Source organism: Lissotriton helveticus, chromosome 3_1, assembly GCF_964261635.1.
Source record: "Lissotriton helveticus chromosome 3_1, aLisHel1.1, whole genome shotgun sequence".
Taxonomy (NCBI): Eukaryota; Metazoa; Chordata; class Amphibia; order Caudata; family Salamandridae; genus Lissotriton; species Lissotriton helveticus.
The window spans coordinates 821,181,972-821,204,177 of NC_136061.1; the positions used below are offsets into that span (position 1 = coordinate 821,181,972).

The 22,206-nt window shown below is 41.4% G+C and overlaps 1 protein-coding gene across 1 annotated transcript in view; it reads right to left on the reverse strand.

The window, feature by feature from the left end:
- Positions 1-22,206, reverse strand: part of CSMD2 (CUB and Sushi multiple domains 2) — a 607,842-nt gene that overhangs the window by 17,734 nt on the left and 567,902 nt on the right. Inside the window, exons 61-62 of the mRNA XM_078683053.1 lie at positions 15,525-15,686; positions 13,504-13,616 (exon numbers count right to left, since the gene is read on the reverse strand). Coding sequence (XP_078539179.1) covers positions 13,504-13,616; positions 15,525-15,686 — 275 coding nt within the window. The remainder of the gene's footprint in view (positions 1-13,503; positions 13,617-15,524; positions 15,687-22,206) is intronic.

Sequence of the window (22,206 nt, forward strand, 5' to 3'; positions counted from 1 at the left end):
GTTTTAAGTGGTTTGTGGGAAAGGTGATGGTGTGACAATGTATTATATGGGATAAAGTACCCCCTGATGTACACAATAAGGATGTTGCAAGCCACCTCGGAGTTCCATAACCTTATAAAGGATCTCAGCCTTCAGTCTCATTCCTCTATATGGTTATGTAACTCCTTGGTGACTAGTAATATCCCTATAATCTACAGCAGGGGATTCTTTATCCCTTATATAGTTGGCTACTATTGATGCAACCAGTCGCCGATTATAAAAAAAGACGTCAGAACTTGACTATCATAAGTCATTACAGTCAAGTTCTGATGTCACAATGCCTGCTGCCAGAGCCAGCAGCTGAGGTGCAAGGCAGGTCAGGTCACGGAGAATAACTGAAATAGCTGTTTTAAGCAACAGAAAAACAAAACGTTGCTTTTCTTTCTTCTGCTCTATATTTCTAGCTAACAAAGACAGCATTTATATTTTTCCACTCCTTAAATACAGAAAAGCTAGAATATTTCTTCATGTTTCTACACATTCCGAGCTACTGCAGCTTTCTTTTTAAAAAGAAAACTGACTTGTATTAAACTGTTTCTAATATCTGCTTGTAACAAATATCTAACAGGTTTTTTTTTTTTTTTGAGCAGGTCAAATGGGTACATACAAGAAAAAAAAAATAAAGAAAAAGATATAACGTTTCATACATATAACATAAAATGTACAGTCCAGATACTATCGAAAATCAGAAAACAGAAAGACAAAATGAAAAAAAAAAAAGTATTCAATACATTATTCGATCTATACGAACATATTAAACTGGATAATTAGTACTAAATTACATAACTCATTTAGCATTCATGTCATATGGATTCTCGAATATTTTCCAAGTGATGGAAGGCATTAACAATACACTGAACTGGGGGCGGAGGTCCGCCTAAACTGCTTATATATAATTTGTTTCTAATTATGAGGGGTTATGTGTTTCTGTGGTTTTCAAACCATGTGGCGACCGGGGCCCAGATCTGTTTGCCTAGTGTTCTCGACTTTTTTCCTCTGGTTTTATAAATTGCTACCTCTTGTTTGTATATGCCCACTAATCTACTCAACCAACCCTGAAAAGTGGGGGCGTCTGGGTCCTTCCACCGTGCTGCCAGGATAATTCTATAAACAGCTGTGCCTACAAAAATAGTCGTGGCTTCATTATTGGTATGCCCTAGAGAGTCGTCGTATCCTAGGACGAAGAGAGTTGTTGATGTTCTTGTTTCGTGGCCAAAGATCTCGTCCCAGTATTTAGAAATGCCTTTTTTAATCTCGGCTAATTTTGGGCATTCGGCAAACATGTGGATAAGATTAGCTGGCCCTAATGAGCACCTTGGGCATTTATCATGTGCTCTTTTTCCCCAGATGAATAGTTTGGAGGGGGTAAAATATAGGTCATATATTGTTTTATAAGTTTGGGCCTTTAGGTTAGAGGCCAGCAATATTTTAGATGATAAGAGTAGGGACATGTCTATATCGATGTTTACATTGTTCAGTTTGTTGGCCCAGCTGGTTTCAGTGTGTTTGAGATCATCAGGATGATTCCTTATGAATAACTCATAAATGATGCCAATCCTAGTTGCTTGTTTACCTAAGATATTTAGCAGCGGTATGGTTTTTAAATCTATAGTTGATGCCATCTGTCTAAGGGAGCTAGATATTTGTATAAACTTTAGGTAATCCGTGCGGGGAATTTGATACTTTACACAAAGCTCTTCAAAAGTGGGTTTACGTTCTCCCCCAGGAGATCCCCAACTGTTACTAGGCCTAGTCTCTCCCACCTCCTAGATGTATTGTCGTTAAGATATAATGGGATTATTGAGCTCTGCCATAAGGGTGTATATTTGGAGTACCTGGGTATCGATAGTAGTTTGGTAGTTCGTTTCCAGATTTTTAAAGCGTCTATAATGATCTTAAATGTATTCTTTTTAAAGTAAGATGGCTCGACTTTTTTTAATAGCAGACCCCTGGCCTTACTTCCCAGAGTTAGTTCGTAGATTGAGGGTATAATCTGGTCCAGAGTGGTATCTAGAGGGACTCGCGCTGTAAATAAAATGGTCATTTGTTGTAGGAGGGTCGCCATTAGATAATATGTTAGATTTGGGATTGCTAAACCGCCTCTACAGTATGGTAGTGTTAATTTAGGGAGCGCTCTCCTGACTTTGCCATAATTCCAAATGAATCTTGAGATGGCTGAGTCTAATATTTTGATTGTTTCGTTGTTAACTAAAAAGGGAATTGCCCGGGATAGATATAATATCTTTGGGAATACGTTCATTTTAATGTAATTTCCTCTTCCTATTATGGAGAGATGGAGGTTATCAACTCTGTGCAAGTCCTTTTTGACTTTTTTAATAAGCGCGTCATAGTTTAGTTGATTGATTTCACTTATTTTTGGCGAGATGTTCACCCCCAGATATTTTGCGTTATTAACTCTATATTGGCTAGCATAAGGCGTATTCTCAGTACAGATGACCATCGTTTTGTCCCTATTTAGGGAATATCCTGAATGTAGACCAAAAGATTGTGTGATTTCCTCGATCTCGCAGATTGCCTCTGCGGGGTTTGGTGTTAATACCGCCACGTCATCGGCGTATGCTAATACTTTGGTACTATACGAGCCTACTTTAACTGGTTTAATTATCGTTAAGGTTATGATTTTAAGGATAAGTGGGTTAATATAGAGGGCGAAGAGCAACGGGGAACACAGGCAACCTTGTCGCGTGCCCCTCTGGATCTTAATAAGCTCTGATTCACTACCGCCTATCATGATCTTTGCCGTAGGGTCGACATACAGGGCCTTGATAGATTTTATAAAGACCGGGCCTAGATTGTTTACTGCTAATACCTCCCAGAGAAACTGCCATGAGACCCGGTCAAAGGCCTTCTCCGCGCCCAGCAGGATCATCGACATCTGGCCTCCCTCTACTCCAGTGATGTCAAAAAGGGAGATGGCTCTACGAATATGATCTGTCGTGCTCTTACCAGGTATAAAACCGTGCTGCCAGGGGGAGACCAGACGTTCGACGATCCTGCTGAGACGGTTGGCAAAGATCTTGGCGTATATCTTTGAGTCTGAGTTGATAAGCGATATTGGTCGGTATGAAGAGGTTTGTTCCGGTGGTTTATCTTTTTTTGGGAAGATGGCTATGTTAGTATGTTTCCAGGATTCAGGGGGTTTGCCATGCCATTGTACCCCAAGAAAAATATCATAAAGAAGTGGGGTAATTAGGTTACCGAGTGCTTTATATAAATCTAACGGTATTCTGTCTGGCCCGGCTGCTTTTCCTGTAGCTAATTCTGTTAGGGCTAATTCTACCTCCGTTCTTGTAACTTCTTTTTCGAGGTCTTCTCTTGTTATTTCATCTATCGTTTTACCTAGATTTGTCTCTGTAAGCCAATTATTCAGGAACTCTTTAGTGTCAGAGATTGACTGTCTGTCTTCGTTTTGATATAGCTTCCGATAATAATCTTGAAATGATGCTGCTATACCTTCCGGGGAAGTATGTTTCTGTCCCCCATATTCGATGGTTTGAATAGAGTTATATGATTGCTTCTGGCGAGTTCTAAGAGCCAGATGCTTCCCTACATTTTCTCCAGTTTCGTATATTTTATTACGATTAACTTGGAGAGTTTCTGCTGCTTTTTGTGAGAGATCACTATTAATCTCGGCTTTTAAAACGAACAGGTTTTTGATATGTATAATTTTGCACTAGAGGTTTTACTTTCATTTTTCATGTTTACAAACATGCTTGCTCTTTCATATGAAAAATCTACGCACCAAGGTTTTAAGTGGTTTGTGGGAAAGGTGATGGTGTGACCTGGGGTACATGATAAGAATATTGCAAGTCACCTTGGAGTTGCATAACCTTATAAAGGAACTTGGCCTTAAGCCCTGTTTCTCGATATGGTTATAGAACGCCTCGGTAACTTGCAAGATCCTTATAATGTACAGCGGAGGGTATGTTATCCCTTATATTATCACATGGCAATGATACCATATGAAGTTACTTGTGACACAAAAAATAGTCACAGATAAACCACAGGCTAAAGCTGATGTTAGAAGACCTAAAAACGACGACAGCTCAGTTCTGACATTGTAATGTTTTTCAAAAAGAGTCAGCACAGAGCATTGACATTTTTTGGGGGAGTGTGAAATCAATTTTCAGTTAAACACTAAAAGAATGAGGGCTCTTTTCAGATGTATTTCAGATTTATAGTGTGTCAGTTTTTTCTCATAAATTAAAGTTATTCACTAAGAAAGAAACATTTACTGATCACTACTCCCTTCTTCTAATGCATTGATGGAGTTTAAGACAGGTGAGAAGCAATTTGTTTCTTCCCATGTTTTGAAGAGTTAGCTACCTGTATGTAGGCCTGGGCTGGAGGAGTTCCGTGGAGTTGACAAAGCACTCTGCCAAATTCTGCAGAGTTCCACGAGCGGGATGGAATAGGACAGTCACTTTCTCTTTCAGAAACACGGTGTTCAGCAACCGCACATTCATTCAGAACTATATGAACAGTGCACTTCAAAACACTTGCTCCAACACAAAGTTGTGCCCTACAACTGCAAGAAAAATTGTAAAGACCCAAACTTGAACCCTGCTGAGAGCACCAAACAATATACGCTTGAGGCTCCAGTCAGGGAGAAGAAGCTGGACCCTAAAGATAACTACAGCAGTCAGACAACCATACAAGACAACAAATGCAGAGCTTGTGTATCACGATAGTTAACATACATGCGGTACCCTAGCACCCACTGCAAAAAATTATTCATTATATGGCTATAGTCCATACATGTCTAAGCAGAAGCGGAGGTGACACACAACTTGATGTGTGCAGTGTCCATTTTGGGCTGGGAACACACTCCTTAGTATGAACAGGTAAATGGATGTATCGAACTGATGACATGTAGAACCTTACCTAACTACTCCATCTTTGAAAACATACCATGGCTTCAAATTATTCGTCCTGGAGTTAAAGCGCACTCAGAAGACTTGGAGAACAGTTAATGCTCCAATAATAATTCCTTAATACAACTACAACTTAAGAAATGCAAGTTTAAATAATTATGTGACTGCATTTTTAATTAGCACATCCTGCCCATGGCCACGAAATTAACTCTGATACACTGAAGTAGTAAAAATTACTTCAGAGATGTCAAAAGCAGTCCAAAAACTAAGACGATCAGAGGACATCCCCTAGAAAAATTGAGCATCTGAGTGCCGCCATCGTGTCTCCTGCAGTGCACATGCATGTGGAGGGCTGCAGTAAACTGTGGAATTCTATATGTACTAAGTCTAATTTACACCCAAGGCACCTGTGCGAGACTTTCATCATCTTGCTGCAATCAATGGGTGCTCGCTGAATCCACTGGCGGTAACCCTAGACTATGGATCTGAAGTTCTTCAGAGAGCAAGTGCCGGTGACCACCTCAATCATTCAAAACAACACATTACTCAGTGATAAGCTTAGTGCTGAGTGCACCGGTAAACTGAACTCCACTCCGCCAGCGGCTGACAGAGTTTTTCTGCAGGACTGTTCCAAAACGACAAGAACCCCGCCGGCAGAGCAGAGTTTACCGCACACCCCTACCTGTATGAGCGACCCATATTAAACTCCTGCAAGCATTTGTATGTCATAGGTTGTATATTGATTTTTTAGTGTAGTTTCCAGTATTCTATCATACCTTCATTGTTACAACGATCTAATACCACCTGGGTCACAACTCTTTGGTTCTGAATTCATTTGGCTATTTTCCCTTGTTTGACCTGACATCCGTGGTGTGGTATTCATCCATTTTTCATTCACTGACTTCCTTTGCTGAAGTTGTTTTTGCTGGCATTAGGACTCTGTGCACTCTATCCCTGCTAATCAGTGCTAAAGTGCTTGTGCTCTCTCCTTAAAACATGGTACAATTGGACTACACCTAGCTGGAACATTTATTTAAATATTTTATATAGCGCGAACTAGACCCGAGACATCAGGTATCAGATCTCTTTACATTAGCACCGTTTCGTTACAAATGGATGCATTCATTTTTGTTAGGCACAGGGAGATTAAGTGATTTGCCCAGAATCACAGGATGTTGAGCGTTGTTGCCAAGACTCGAACCCGGTTCTCCAGCTTCGAGGTTGACCGCACTAGCCATAAGACTGCATCCTCTCTCCCAGTGGGCTGTAGCACTCATTGTGTAACCCACTAAAGTAACCTTTTAAAACATGTCACTGCAGTCTGTAGTGCAATTTTAAAATGCCATTTCAACCTGGAAAAACTAACATTTTGCCAGGCCTAAATCTTCCTTTTAAATACTTAAAGTCACCATAAGGTAGGCCTAAAAGGCTTATAGGACAGGGAGCATAGTATTTAAAAGGACACGTATGTTTACATGTTATATGTGCTTGGCAGTGACAACCTCCTAAAGTCGTTTTTCACTAATGTAAGGCCTATCATATGCCACAGACAGCAGGGGAACACTAGGTTCCCCTGCTACATTAAAAACGTGCTAACTTCAGATTGGGACCAGATAGAGATAAGCTGCTTAGACTCAAGTAAATTGTAATTTTAAAATGTCTTTAATGATGAAGTTGGATATTAAGTTACAATTTTGGAAATGTCACTTTCAGAAAGCTGGCCTTTTATTGCCCAAACCAACAGTGCCTTTCTGCCAGTCTCCTGTGTCACATGACTGTGAATGGCTCTGCTATTGGGGTTTCTGTACTGGTCCTAGACCATGATACAAAGTGAGCCTAAGTGTGAAGGAAGAGGGTCTTCCTAACAGGTTGGCAAGGGAGGAGCTGCCCCCTGCCCTGATTTCATTTCATAGGGCCCTGCCTACAATACACATAAAGTAACATGACATCAGGCCTGCTCTTGCCTTTGTCACCCTAGAAAGTTAGGAGCTAGGTGTGGGAGAAAAGGATGAACTGACATGAACCAGTTTTGGGGGTAGGTCAGGAAATTCCTCCACACAAGGTCTGGCCCCATGTATAAAAGTAAAGACCACTCCTGGACCTTGGGAAGATTCTGAAGAAGGACAACTCTTCTGCCAGAAAGTCTGCCCTGCAGCTGGAAGAACTTCCTTGCAGTCTGACGAAGGAAAATTGGAACTGCTTGCATTGATCCCAGGCTACCCACAGTGACTCCAACGGTCTGTTTACTGACAGCCTCTGTGAGCTGCAGGGACACAACAAGCCTCAAGAGGCATCCCTGCAACTGCCCAGTTGACTAGCACCAACTGGACAAGCCTGATCCATGCTGCTGGCCTCTGCTGGAGTGAGTTCTGATCCCCAAGAGATTCCCCCCAGGTTCTTGACCCTTGGCTGCCATCGGTAAAAGTCTTCCTCAAGAAAAGGGAACAATCATGAAGTTTGGGCTCCTCGCAACCGTTAAGTGGCCTCTTCACACTGAGAACCAACTACTAGTGATGACAGCCAACGTGAACTGCTCTTCATGCCGCCTACGACTGCCCGCGACGGCTGGCAACACAAGACCTGCACTTCGAGCCATCAGCAACCTTCTGCGATGGTCAAACAGTGCAAAGCTTTAGCAAAGACAGGCTCTTCACTCTACAGCAACGATTATCCGCTACACTTGACCTGCTCGTTTAGCTTCTTCCTCGAGCCCCCTCCCACATGAACAGAACTCTTCTGCAGGACTAACATGGTCCCTGTATCCAGCTTGCACTCCATTATGGTTGGTCTGAACTTTGTTACTTTCCTCCAGTCTAGCATGACTATATAACCATGAATGGCGCTTTGTGCTTCTTGTTGCTATTTTCCCTGAATACGTTCAAAATTGTTATCTCCAGTTCTACTGCATGGATTCTCTTACTTTTGGTGTCACTTTATTTATTAAAATTTACTCCAGATTTCTAAACTGGTTTCACACAGTTAATTTTAGCAACTTTTTTGGTTCACCATGATAAGGATTGTGGTTGTTGCTTGGGTGGGGCTTCCATCCCTATAACCATCAACCGAATTTCTTACCTCCCTCCATCTCCAAACAATAGCAAAAACCATACTTTTTTGGATGACATGAATCAGTGTCAAACCCAGCCATGGACTTTACTGAAAATATGCACTTCTTAAGTTTCACTTATGCAGTACTTGACACACCCATTAAAATAGTAACACATTAAACTTAGAAGACTTTTCCTCTGCATCTAGCATGATTGAAGCGCAGAACTTGGAGGTTAAATGGGAAGCTGGTGTGCAGAGATCTAGCTGATTGTCAGTATTTCATCAAGGGGAATTCAGTCAAAGAGACTAAAGTTCAAAACAGTTCAATTGAGTCTGAGAATCACAGAAAACACATAGAAGGACTGTAGAACGTAGTGGACCGGCTTGTGTTTGCTGGCTCGCATAAAGGCACTGAGGGACAAGGACAAGTGGTTCCGAGTCAGGGTCAGTAGAGGTACCTTATGGTTCCTATAAAAGGGCTAGGAGCCATCAAGATGGCACTTGGCAACTTCCCATCTGTTGTACGGCTCCCGTTCTTGCTCAGTTCATTAGTGCATTATGTCCTTCACATGTGTTGTTTTATTTCTTCCCCGGTTCGTGTATCCCCTGTTTCTTTGTTGCTTTACTGCCTTTCCTCAGCTTGGGTCCTTCTCTGCCAGAACTTTGGACTTATTGGCTCCATCTCTACATCTGCCTGTTGACAAACTGTCTTCCGAGTGTTTCTTGGTCTTAGGATGTTACTGAGTATCTTTGAAGGCTCGTTGTCTCCATCTCCCTTGAAGTAACTAGAATCATTACTTACTACCTTTCCTTGTTTATACTTGCATGTGTGTTACCCATACATTTGACTTTTCATTGTGCCATTTGTTATTTCATGGCCTATCTGACCCTGAAATCGCCCACTCCAATATAATCTTCTCCTGGCATGTGGAGGGCTTCTCATATGACATTTTCTGACTGATTCAGAGTGTTCTCTCTCTCACCTTCCCATACCCTTATACCCCCTCTTTTCATTTCAGAAAGTCCTTGTTGGGAGATTGTTGGATTATCATCTAGGCCATCTAAGTTGAGTGCCTTGCTCTCTCATGGGGCAACTGGTGCATTTTTGATAGATGGCCCTTAATGAAGTGGTCACCTTATGCAACAAATATACAGGTCTGGTGCTATAATAATCTCTGTGTAACAGACAGAAGAATTCAAATGAATTCTTTGTTTCACTAGCAGCCATTGCAGGTCACCATGACTCAGAAACATGGCCACATTTTAGTACGCCACCCACAAGTCTCACTGGCACGTTTTTGGCACATTCCGGGTAACTATATGCCCTTGAGTAGGAGTTCCACAGGTAAGCTGTAGATCCACCTACTCTACTATCTTTCGGTTTTCAGTCTCTAAGTTACTGTTCATGACTTCTTGACTGGAAAACAGGGGAATGGGAATAGTCAAAGTTCGACAGTCAACTACTTGCACCTTCTAGTGCTTCAAAAACCTTTGAAATACATACATACAATCCATAATTGATAGTCGTGCAGGCTTGATGAAGATCCCTAAAGAGTGACTGAATACCCCGATAAATATCCCTTCAAACAGGTTTTCACTTGTTAACCTCAATTTCTTTGTATTCAAATTTCAAACAAATTACCTTCTTCAGAAAACTGATTTTGCCAATTTCGAAGATCAATTTAAACCAGAAGGGGAAACAAAAAGAAACCTCACCAAACAGCAAATGCTTGGGTATGCAAATCTAACTCTCTTTTGGTTACAACAGTCAGACAGCTTTCTCACTTAAGAAAAGAAAAGGCCTCCCTGCACTAACCTAGTGCTAACTGCTCTCTTACTCAGTAAAGCAGCCGAACAAAAGGGAAATGCTTTTCCACACTTGCCACACACATTACGCCAAAACACCAATAGCCCATGAGCCAACAAATAAGGAAAATGATCATGGCAAATAAAAAAAATGCATGCACACGCCTGGCTTCAACGCAATTAGTCCACAACCAGTGACTGACAACACATCCAGCCTCAAAAACAAAATTCCCAAAATAACCAAGTTGAGACAAAGGAGAGTAAGCCGTAGGGCACGAAGCAGATAAAGGTGGGAATATCTACTTCTGAGAGTCAGCACCCCACAACTTCGACCATAAGTACCCTCATCTTGTGTTGTTCCTACATCCTACCATGAACTGCGCCTCCGACCTTGAAGAGGAAACACTCCCACTACATAGCACAAAGTGCCCCAGCCTCCGCAGGACCATCCAGGCAATTCTACATGGAGTTTATGCTTCTGTTCTGCACTGCTCCTTATGACTGTTTTGTAGGCATTGAAGCTGGAAGATGTGTTGCTTTGGAATGCCAAGATATAATGCATTTCGCAAGTCAAGATGGGTCAAAACACAGGCCGGACCGCTTGTCAGTTCTTATTGGGGTTTAATCGAAAATATCTTTTTCAGCATTTTCAATTGGCTGAAACTCAACAACCAGACTTAGTACATTTTTCACAGTCTTACTAAGCCCTTTGGAACATGACACCTTCATGTTCCTGCTAAAATATAACCGTCTGACCATAAATCCTAGCCAACTTCTGGGCAATCGCTACTCTGTCCAAACCAGCAAGATAACCAAAAAGGAGGTTACAAGAATACAATAAAGTCAACCTCTTCCTCCAACACCACCAATCTATACATGGCCAGAAATCGTACTGAAAATGCTCAAGCTGACACTCTAGAAAAGACACTGTTTTCATTGGACAAAATCAAGAACCCATCTCTGATAATCCTTGGATTTTCAGTAATCTAGAACACTGTGAAACAAAACATACTGCTGAGCATCTCAATGAAAAGATTTCAGTCATTTGATCTGTTTTCAACCAGATCCAGTCAACAAGTTTGTGAGTGCTGAAGGGTGACCTTCCATTCATTTATATGTTTTAACATCTACACAAGGCCACTGGCACAGCTACAGGAGCAGCACAAGATAAATCCCCAATCACAAGCTGACAATCCCCAAATCCATTTTCAGCTTGAAAAAAGGCTGGCAAAACAGCCAACCTCTCCATCTGCCTTAACTATGTATATTTATTTTGTTAAAGAGCATTTATTTTCCCGGATCAGAGCTAAGACAGAGATTTGATTAAGAGCGGACAAAAACCTACTTCATTGTTGTTTGATTGAACCATAAATCAGAGTACCCCCTCCACTGCATGCACTAGGAATTTGGGAGTTACGCTTGATATTAAATGCTTCGTCATTTCCCAGGTCAGCATGGTGGACAATGGCATCAATCCGCTACTTTGCCGTCTGAGGTGGGACCTCACCCTACTCCAAGCTGTCCAATGGGGAAAAGATAATCCTTGTGATGACCCTGCTGTAATACTGTTTGCACTCAAAGATGCTCATTAACAGACTTCAGAGGTCTGGGCACCAAGCAGCAAATATGTGGCTTAATCTGCCACAGCACGCCCACAAAAAGCCAGAATTGCAACCACTCAGCCGATTCCCAGAAGAATCACAAATAAAACTCAAAGGTATTTGTACCATGCACAAGACATACTAGTACCTTAAGATAACTGCTGGAGCTGCATGCCCTCTACGAGCCCAAGAGAAATCTGCAATGAAGCAACAGATCTCATCGCCCCATCAAGTCAATAGACAGAACAAAAGTGGTCAGCTCTTTGGGAGTCCAGAATACCTGGATGAGGAACTCATTGAATCTGAGCTTCTAGCCGTAGCCTATACAGAAACAGTCTGAAAACAGAGCTCATGCACTACACTTTTTAAATAATACCTTTGGGGCCACCGACAGAAGAATAGAGGACCCAAGAACGTCCTCTAACTGACTGAACTCCCTCTCATTCTGTATCATATTTAGTGGTTTGGATGAACTAAAAAGAGGCACACAGAAACTCTGGATAACTAAATAGCTTTAATGAAAAGATAACTTGTGCCGGACTTACTAAGCCCTTGCGTTGTCCTTGAATCGCTCAAGAGAAGGCAAACAACGCAAGGGCATAAGTGAGCTTTACCTAGCCATGAAAAGTCACCTTGCATGGCTCTGCACGACTTTGTAAATCTAGAGTAACGCCAGATAGTGCAAATCGCTGCTTTGCCATACTCTGCATTGGGAAGGTGTTCCATGGATGGAGCATGAGCGTTCCCATGCATCGACCCATGGATTTTGACACAACCAGATTTACTAGGTGTGGTAAACCTAGGATAGCCTCAAAATGGTATGCCTTCCTAACAGAGGCATAATGAGAAATATCTTCGTTTCTCCTCATTATTTCCTCTTTCTAAGTGTGCTGCATTCCGCCCCACATGTAAAAAGACAAAAATCCCTCTGAGGTTTGTTTTTGTGCAGGAAGGTGATCCTTCCTGCACAAAACAATCCTGCTTGCAACGCAGGCACCCTTGCACTACTTTGTAAGGGCCCCTGCTTTGGCGCTAGGCAGAACTCAGTGTGCCAGCGTGGGGAAAGATCAGGAATCTTTCACATCTTAGTATAAATGATGCATTTCTGCTCTCTTCCTGTCACGCAGCTCAGGGCAGCAAGGTGTCTTGCTGCGTTGCATTACGTGACATTTTGATAAATCTAACCCCTAGTTTCTCAGAAAGCAGCGCACCATGAAATGAAAGGTGCTAATGCCACATGAATCAATTTTGCACATGGTCTGTGAAGCTGACAAACTATACGTCTCAACTTTGGAAAACCACATTTCTAGAGAAGTTCAACGCATTTTTGTGAGGTTAGAGTTGAGTTTGCGCTATGATTTTTTTTAAGCAACATTTACTTTTGTTGAGTATTTTTCCCACAAGTGTTTAAAAAAAGTTCACAAAATGTACTGCAAGTTTGCACACCCTTGGTGCTATAGTGTATGCCTACTTATCGACGATGCAGACTTCTGTGATATTAGAATATCTAAGTGCTCAACCCTGAAATCAAAAGGCAGGGCAGAAACCTATTTTGCTTGTATCAGTGGAATTTACGATCTTGAAAGTATGTTTTTCTAATGTATCCCATGTCTGCAGCAAATAAAGAAATTGATTGTTTGGCGCTGTACTGATTATGGTAGTGTGAGCTGCAGTCAACAGTTCTGTTTTAATTAACACTTGCTACTGCAGATGTTGCCATTTCAAAGCTAAGGTGATACTATTACCCAAAGCAATTGTACTCATTTTATCAACATAGGACTAATGAAAGTCTAAGTTGACCCCAGGAGATTTGAACATTTGCAATTCAGGTATTGAACAAGTGTTAGCACACATTAGGACCGTGTAGGAGCTGACCTGGCATGACCTAGCTGCCTCGTCATGATAAGGGTTGAAAATTGAGAATGTAAATTAAAATTACAAATGTATTCAGAAAAAGCGGGATATAGTGGGAATTTAGTAAAAGAAATAGAGCCATTACATGGAGGGATGATTTCTGACCAGCAAACAAGCTCAATAAGCTTTCATGCAGTGCATCTGTCCACACCTGAATACATGTCTCAAAATCTAAAAGTATAAGATAGTTAATTACTTACATGCCCATCAAGTGACCAGTCATCTGTCTTGAACTTGTTGATGAACATTTCCACGGGACCTCGGATGTGGTATAGCTGGAGGAGCAGGTGGACTTCATCTTTCTTGTAAACCCCTGAAAACCAAAGATGTGTTATGTGAGCCCTGAATTTGATAATAACAAACTTGTAAATGTTGTGCCTGTTCATCTATGAACATTGTAGACAATAGAGCGAGGGTGGCTGCCAAAGAACGAAAGTAATTTACAACAAGGGGTGGTGATGGACAGAGTCTCTGAATTAAGCAGAGTACTCTCACCCAGTCAAGAGATCAGGGCTAGATCCAACACCGTTTTTTAGCTCATTGCACCATCCCAGTTTCAGAACCTGGCTGTATGCAAATTAGTCTGTCCCTGGCCCAGTGCATCATGGGAACAGGGCAGACCAGACTACAAAAGACAATTCTTACACTGGGAAGGAAACAAGCTTCCGGGGACCGGTTTCTGCCATTTCAGGCGTCTTCGGCCCGGCTTGCTTGAATCCTGATGGTGCAATGAGCAAGGTTCTGAAACTGGGATGATGCAGTGAGCTAAAAAACGGTGTTGGATCTAGCCCTGATCTCTTGACTGGGTGAGAGTTTTCTGCTTAATTCAGAGACTCTGTCCATCACCACCCCTTGTTGTAAATTATTTTGTCCACCCTAAGCGTGGAAGGGTATGCTCAGACATGAGTCCCTTGCTCACTGCACCATCAGGATTCAAGCAAGCCGGGCCGAAGAGGCTGAAATGCCAGAAACCGGTCCCCGGTAGCTTGTTTCCTTTCCAGTGTAAGAATTGGCTTTGTAGTTTGGTTTGCCCTGTTCCCATCATGCACTGGGACAGGAACAGACTAATTTGCATACAGCCAGGTTCTGAAACTGGGATGATGCAGTGAGCTAAAAAACGGTGTTGGATCTAGCCCTGATCTCTTGACTGGGTGAGAGTTTTCTGCTTAATTCAGAGACTCTGTCCATCACCACCCCTTGTTGTAAATTATTTTGTCCACCCTAAGCGTGGAAGGGTATGCTCAGACATGAGTCCCTTGCTCACTGCACCATCAGGATTCAAGCAAGCCGGGCCGAAGAGGCTGAAATGCCAGAAACCGGTCCCCGGTAGCTTGTTTCCTTTCCAGTGTAAGAATTGGCTTTGTAGTTTGGTTTGCCCTGTTCCCATCATGCACTGGGACAGGAACAGACTAATTTGCATACAGCCAGGTTCTGAAACTGGGATGATGCAGTGAGCTAAAAAACGGTGTTGGATCTAGCCCTGATCTCTTGACTGGGTGAGAGTTTTCTGCTTAATTCAGAGACTCTGTCCATCACCACCCCTTGTTGTAAATTATTTTGTCCACCCTAAGCGTGGAAGGGTATGCTCAGACATGAGTCCCTTGCTCACTGCACCATCAGGATTCAAGCAAGCCGGGCCGAAGAGGCTGAAATGCCAGAAACCGGTCCCCGGTAGCTTGTTTCCTTTCCAGTGTAAGAATTGGCTTTGTAGTTTGGTTTGCCCTGTTCCCATCATCAACTGGGACAGGAACAGACTAATTTGCATACAGCCAGGTTCTGAAACTGGGATGATGCAGTGAGCTAAAAAACGGTGTTGGATCTAGCCCTGATCTCTTGACTGGGTGAGAGTTTTCTGCTTAATTCAGAGACTCTGTCCATCACCACCCCTTGTTGTAAAGAACGAAAGTAAGCATAAATGGAGAGAAGGAAAACATTGACATAAATGAATATGTGTGCACCCTATTGCACTTTGCCCAACCTCCGTGAAGGAGTAATGCTCTGGGATGTAATCACTGAACATCTGTTGCTCATCTGAAACATTAAACAGCAAATGTGTATTCTATCTTGAAGGCTGTGACGGAGAAGCTGTGTTAAAGTGAAGAGTGCAGAAGATAACGCTTATTGAATACTAAATATTATTAAAGACATGGCAACGCTGGCTCACGTAAGCCCCAGTAGGCAGCACTATAACCCTCCAGTCATCTTGCCCTTTTCACTCTACCTGAGAGCTGTAGTTCCACGCCACTGTGGTCGATCATGGTTGCATTGACTTTGCTGGTGGCCGCATCGAAGTAGGTTACAGTCAGCATGGCCGGCTGCTTCCTCTCAAGATACTCGTAGGAGCCCTTCCATAAGGAACCTTTAGAAAAGACATCCACAGGAACTGCAAGTCCAAGAAATGGAAATGGGGTGAAGTCAACAAACAGGAAGGAGTTTCTAAGATAGTGTAATTTACCATGCCTAAACAGGAAGGAACCGAAAGCAAGAAACTGCAAGTTCACAGAATTTTATTTGTGCTCCTTTTATTGCACAAAGTGGAGATGGGAATTCCAGATCTGCAATCCCAAATCAGGCCTATATGTGACATACTTGGCAATGCATTCTCTATAATATCATCAGTGTTGGCTGCACTAGTCATCGCTTTTTTGCAAAATGGACTGTCAGATAAAATTTGACTGATTGAGTCTTCGACTGATCCAGAGCCGCCGTCCCCCCTTTCCCCTCTCTAACGCCTTGAGTCCCTCGCAGATGAGTAGCGCGCTTTATAAACCCCTGATTGATTGATTGATTGATAACTGAGATTTATCAGAGGTTCCCAATGTTGATACCAAATGGTGAATAAACGGTTGAATATTTACTAGTCCAAACTTATTTAAAAACAACTCTTGATGAGTCTTTCCATCCACCATGCCATTCAGCCTGCACTTGTGCCATTGCCTTCATACCTACTCACCCGTTACCTCATGTTCTGGGGTGGTGAGTAGCAGAATTCAACACTCACAAATACCACAAACATCTCCCCTAAAGCTCTTAACTTGGAGAAGTAGAGTTTCTTTATTAATTTAAACAATACACTGTTTTTTTAATTACAAATTCAGGTTATTCAATTTTTAATTACATCCATAAAATATTTGATTTTAAAATTTAAGGCACCTTATGCACTGAATGCATTTCAGCCCCATATGTGACATATCACAATCATCAACACAGTCAACATATTATAACAAGATTCAGCTTATCAACATTCCACGCCTAAACCAACCAAGCCAACTTTGAGGGAAGTGGGCATTAATATGTCCTCATAAATGCAAAATTGGCACCATTATAAAAACAACCACAATATAAAAAAGAGCACACTTCACTGAACAAAGATCTGACACGTGGACTGCAATTCCACCCGCTGCAACAGTAAGACTCCGAATCTAGGTGCAGCTTGCACTGTGGCGAGGGAGGAGGACAACTGCAGCACTGTGTCCTCATTGCAGGGTTTTGGAATACCAGATACTGTTGGTCTTACCAGTACAGCACAGCACTTATGTACAATGGGAAAAAGCATGAGATGTACCTTTTTGCCCACACAAACACTAGCAACTTCTCAGGGCGAGACTGTGGCAGCGACTGCCTTATTGAATTGTTTGACAATAAGGTTGCAAGATTTTATTGGAGTCTTGTGTAGCACGAACATAAAACACAGTCATTCGCTTGACAATAAACGGCAGTTGTCAGGGACTGCTGAAACGCATAGGGCTAGCACTTCAAGCAAGTACTTCATACTAGCACCTTTGCCTTAATGAGGATTGGGTATCTTTGGGAGAGCTATATGATACTAGACAAAAGTTTTGACTAGAATATTTCCAGATGCCACAATTAAAATCACAAGTATGCCATGCCTTTCATGCTTGTTCATCTGTGGAGATCGGCAGAACGATTTGAGAGGAAAGAGAACAGAAAATATAAACTGCTCCCTGTGAGGCAGCAGGGAGAATGGCAATTTTACCTGGAAAGCACAGAATACAGGGAAAGAAAAACCAATAAAGTAATTTAATCTACCCCTAAATGAAATAGAAAATAAAATAACTATCAGTGTACTTGAACAAGAACAAATATAGCGATCAAAGAAAATGATTATCATTAAATCAATTACATTTACACTGCAGACATGACAAGATAACAAAGGACTTTGGTTACAATATGCCCCACCACTTGCTGAGGTGTTAATTGTGGTTAGGAAATGGAACATATGTCAAGGAGATAAAAGGAGCTGCTGAAATGTATGTTAATGTATAAGTTGTAAGCAACAGAAAGAGCAGTCGGATACGTAGAGCAGTTTGAAAGGTATATATGCAATCAAGGAGGCTACTGGGTGATTAGCAGAGAGTGCCCAGCTATGAAACAATTTTGTAAATTGTGCAAAAAAGGGACATTTCACTGTGTGTTGGAAAACTCAGAAATCTGGATGTGTGGTGTGAAAAATAAGTGAGGAATGCAATGAGATTGTATTACAGACAATTTCGCGTAGAAAGAAGAGAGATAGAAATGCTATTTAATGCTCCAGATTTACAATTGTATCATGGTTCACATATACTGATAATTTGGAGGTTAAATAGTGGCATGCAAATAAACAAGAAAGGTTATTTTAAAAGCTGCATAGACTACAAAGGTAATCTACCTGCTGGTAAAATTTTTGTAAAAGGAGAAACATTTTGTTTTGGCCGTGGAGGAAATTGTTCTGTAAAAACTGGATGGATTCAAATGCTGGCCCACAATCTCAGTAATACAATTATAGACGTAGTTGAATCCACATACTGTAAACATCAAAATGTACTTCATAGAATATCCCAATCTCTTCAAAAATGTACTGGGAAGGCCGAAAAATGTTGTGAACAAAATTAATTGAAACAGAATTAAAACTGAGAACTAGTAAGCCATGTAATATCCAAATAAGTATCTGAGGTGTTACCAAAGAGGAATTGAGGACGTTGTGTGATTCCAAAATCACAGAACCTGTCATAGTAATGTTTTTCTTAGGCATGACTCAATATTACTTAATATATGTAGCGCTTTGCAAGTAAAAAAACAAATATTCAGAGGCTCCCATTTTTGTGGCGAGAGGGTGTCCTCATAAACACTACAAAATTTGAAGCGCTGGGCGGACTATCGTGGCTTAGAACTAGAACCTGCCACTACCCAGTGCTCAGACCGGGCTTAATTTCCTCCCTCTTCCCTGGGGTGTCTCTCGTACACATGTGGTGGGATACAAGTGTCTTGGACATGTCATGTGGTGAGCATAGGCTTGTGGCTTTGACTGTAAATGTTGCTCTTGAATGGTCGACAGTGCGATGGGGTGGGGGTGTTGTATGTTTTTACCTCTTTGCTTTGATTCACCAGTAATGCCCTTTCATTGTTCCTCTGTATATGAGAAAACTGTCAAAGTCACAATTATCTTTATTGATGCTACGGAAGTCTCTGAGTCACAGAGCTCCGCTCTTTACGTGTTTTTTGACAAATAAAATATGTTTTTTAAATCATTTGTACCACTACAAAGAAAAATGGAACGTTTGATTGATGTAGAATGTTTAACTTAATTTGAAGGGGTGAAGTAAGATTTCAACTGAGCACAATCTCTACGAATATGTCACTTATGGTATTCTTTAAACATATGCGCAAAGGGGTGAGCCACACATATATAGGGAAGAGTCCATCACTAAGATTTGCAGAAAAAAACATAGTCCATTATTCACTATGCTGGCTGATCATTAACCTCTCACAGAGATATTGATGAAGAAGGGCAAGGATTCAGTTTCATCAAGGTTATGTATGTGGATACGTAAATTTCAGAGGCTCGTTTTTTATGCTCTACACATCCCTCGAGTTCATAACAAAGATGCAGATCAAGGCTGATTAGTAACAATAAGCAGATGGTAGGGCCTGTTCTAGGATGGTGTGATTGGTGCCACCGCACTGGGCAAGCAACAGATAAAATGTTCCTTGCTCCAGCAATTTTCAAGCATCAATAAAAATGTCACAATAACTGTGGTGATTAATGTTTTTCCTGTAGACAGACAAGAGCTTCTTCTAGTAGAGAATGTTTCGACTCATCATAGCACAGAGTAAGGTTAATATGCCAGCTGCAAAGAACGTACCCCATTCAGTTCACAAAGTGCATTCACTATAAATAGGTCAATGGGTTATTGCTCTGTCAGAGAGATCCTTTTGTTACCTGCAGTTTAAAAGTTAAAATCCTAATATAGAGCAGTGGGCTGTTAACTGTCATCAAAGAGCAGCATGCAAACTGCTAGGAATATATAGCAGCTACATATTTTTTTGGCCAGTCTTTCCTTATCCTAATATTGCGAAAAGTGTTCATTTGGGTAGAAATCAATTCTTATTATTAAAGAAAACCCTTAACAATGGTGTTACATTTTTAATTCTGAATGTGTGCTTTTCCAGACCAAGGACTCTTAACCTATACTGCCTACTAGCATGGATGATGTGACTCCTACATCTGTAGGCTTCTGTCTTGTGTAACATTTCCTATACACTGATTTACACACCTGTGATTGTCTCTGTGCAATGCATGTGTGATGTAAAGTGTTCTGACACCTAGTACTGGTATGAGTGGCGCAATAAAACTAAATGAATTAAGAGAGTGGTTATGGAGACTTTGGGGCATTGTCAAATGGTGGTAGTGAGGGAATCCGAGGCAAGGTGGTCATTGGGAGGGGCGGGGCGCCAACAAACATTGTTGCACAGGGCGCCACCAGTACTAAAGCCGGCCCTGGCAGATGGTATAATAAATGGGAAAAGTTAGAACAATGGGAGCATGCAAATGTTTAGGAACTTACTCAGGGTGTAGTTTTCAAAAGGGAGTGGTGTGAAAACATTGAAAGAGATAATATTTTAAGAGAAGGAGGACGAACATAAACAAGGACCATGTTAGTAAACCATGCAAACTTTCTGGGTAGTTAAGTATGGGTCATCTAAAGAGCATGGATCAATTACATTTTGGAAGAACAAGGTTACTTGCTACCTCCTTTGAGTACTGGGAAAAGGTTAATGTAACTGGCTCAGAAACACCACATTGATATAGTCAAGACCAAGGAACACGTCAGAATGGACTTCTGGTGGCCTGACTTGATTTAGATGTTGAAAAATTAGTTCGTGTTCTTGCTGTGGTAAATCTTCCAAAGTAAGAACATTACCAATAATGTTCAGACAGTTGCCTAGTAGTCCTATGGATGAGGCTGCTTTTGATACCATGGCCCTATTGAGTTGTGAGAGTATGTAACCATAAATCTTGGTCATAATTGATGTAGTCTCAAGGTGGCGTAAAATCTTGGACAGATCACTAAATAAATGGTAACTTCTCCAATGAGGTATCTGACAAAGAGGACATTCCCAACTCATTCATAACCAGGGCCGTACTGGCAACCCGGAACAGCCCTGGCAAATATTGAAGAGCAACCCCATACGACACATAGTTGGTGCAGTAAGTGGGTGTGGCCACTACAAGGAGGCTTTGGAGAGGATCACCCCCAAAAAAATGTGTGCAAAAATGGCACATTCTACAATAAATGTTTCATTATACATTCAATTGTATTAGCTTTTAAAGCATAGTTAATGACGACCTTAAAGTGCACCTGGATTCAACAATATTTGTTGGGGCTCTTCAATGATTGCCTCACTATCACCCTCCAATAGTGGCCCTCATTTCTCCTTTGCCCCTCTCTCACGTGGATTTCATTTATTTTATAGCACCTCTCGCACCAGTGTAGGGTTTCAGAGCACCTTACATCACACACAAATACAGAGACGATGAATCATCTGTGTGTAAATCAGTGTATAGAAAATGTTACATAGGACACAGGGGACTATAAGGTGCAGGAATCATGTTATCGATACTGGTAGGCATTTTTAAGAGTGCTTAATCTGGAGAAGCACAAACCAAGAATTCAGAAAGTAACACAGTGGTTAGTGTTGGCTTTACTAATATGAATTTATTTCTACTCAAACAAACCGATTTTAGCAATATTAGGATAATGAAGGACACTGAAAAAACATAACTTTCTAACCTGTATCATGTAGTTTGCATGCAATTCTTTTATGACAATTCATAGCCCACTGTTCTAGATTATGATTGTAACTTATGAACTGCACAGTAAGAAAGGGTCTCTCTGTGTCAAAAGCAGTAACTCACTAAGCTATGCACATAAAATACTGTTCTGTGATCTGCATAGTACATGTTCTTTGCAGCAGACATATTAATCCTCTGCGCTACCATAGATGAGTCAAAATTGCCACAAGACAAATCTCCAATATCTCTTCAGCAGGTACATTAATGACCTGAGTTATCGTGACACTTATATTGTTGCCTACAAACTACTGGATTTAAAAGGAACTCCACAGCAGGTGCTTTCAAAACTTCTACAAAAGCGGCGCCCCCAGAAACAAAACCATTCCAGCCTCCTGGCAAAATGCCTGATGCCCACTACAGCCAGTCCAGCCTTGTTAATAACGGATAAAGGAGTATTTCTGACGTTGAGGGAAATGGGGACATTTTTAGAAGAGAGAGGCATCAAACATAAAAAAGCAAAGTATATCACCCTGAGACAAATGAGGTAATAGAATGGTTCAATAGAACAATTAAGAAATGTACATAAGTAGTCAGAAGTAATGGGAGGAGTTGGAGGTGTGTGTTAAGGGAAAGGTTATTTGCATACAGGGTAGCATCTCATGGCACAACAGCAGGTGGGACTCCTTTTACGTTGTTGTAATGAGGAAACTCTTACCAGTTTATGTCCTGGCCAGATGCAGTGGAAGAAGGGCATATTTAATATACAAAACTGAGCATGGTTGGAAGAAAAAGGAGAAGACAAACTGTGAGTTCACCTGCAGCATCCATC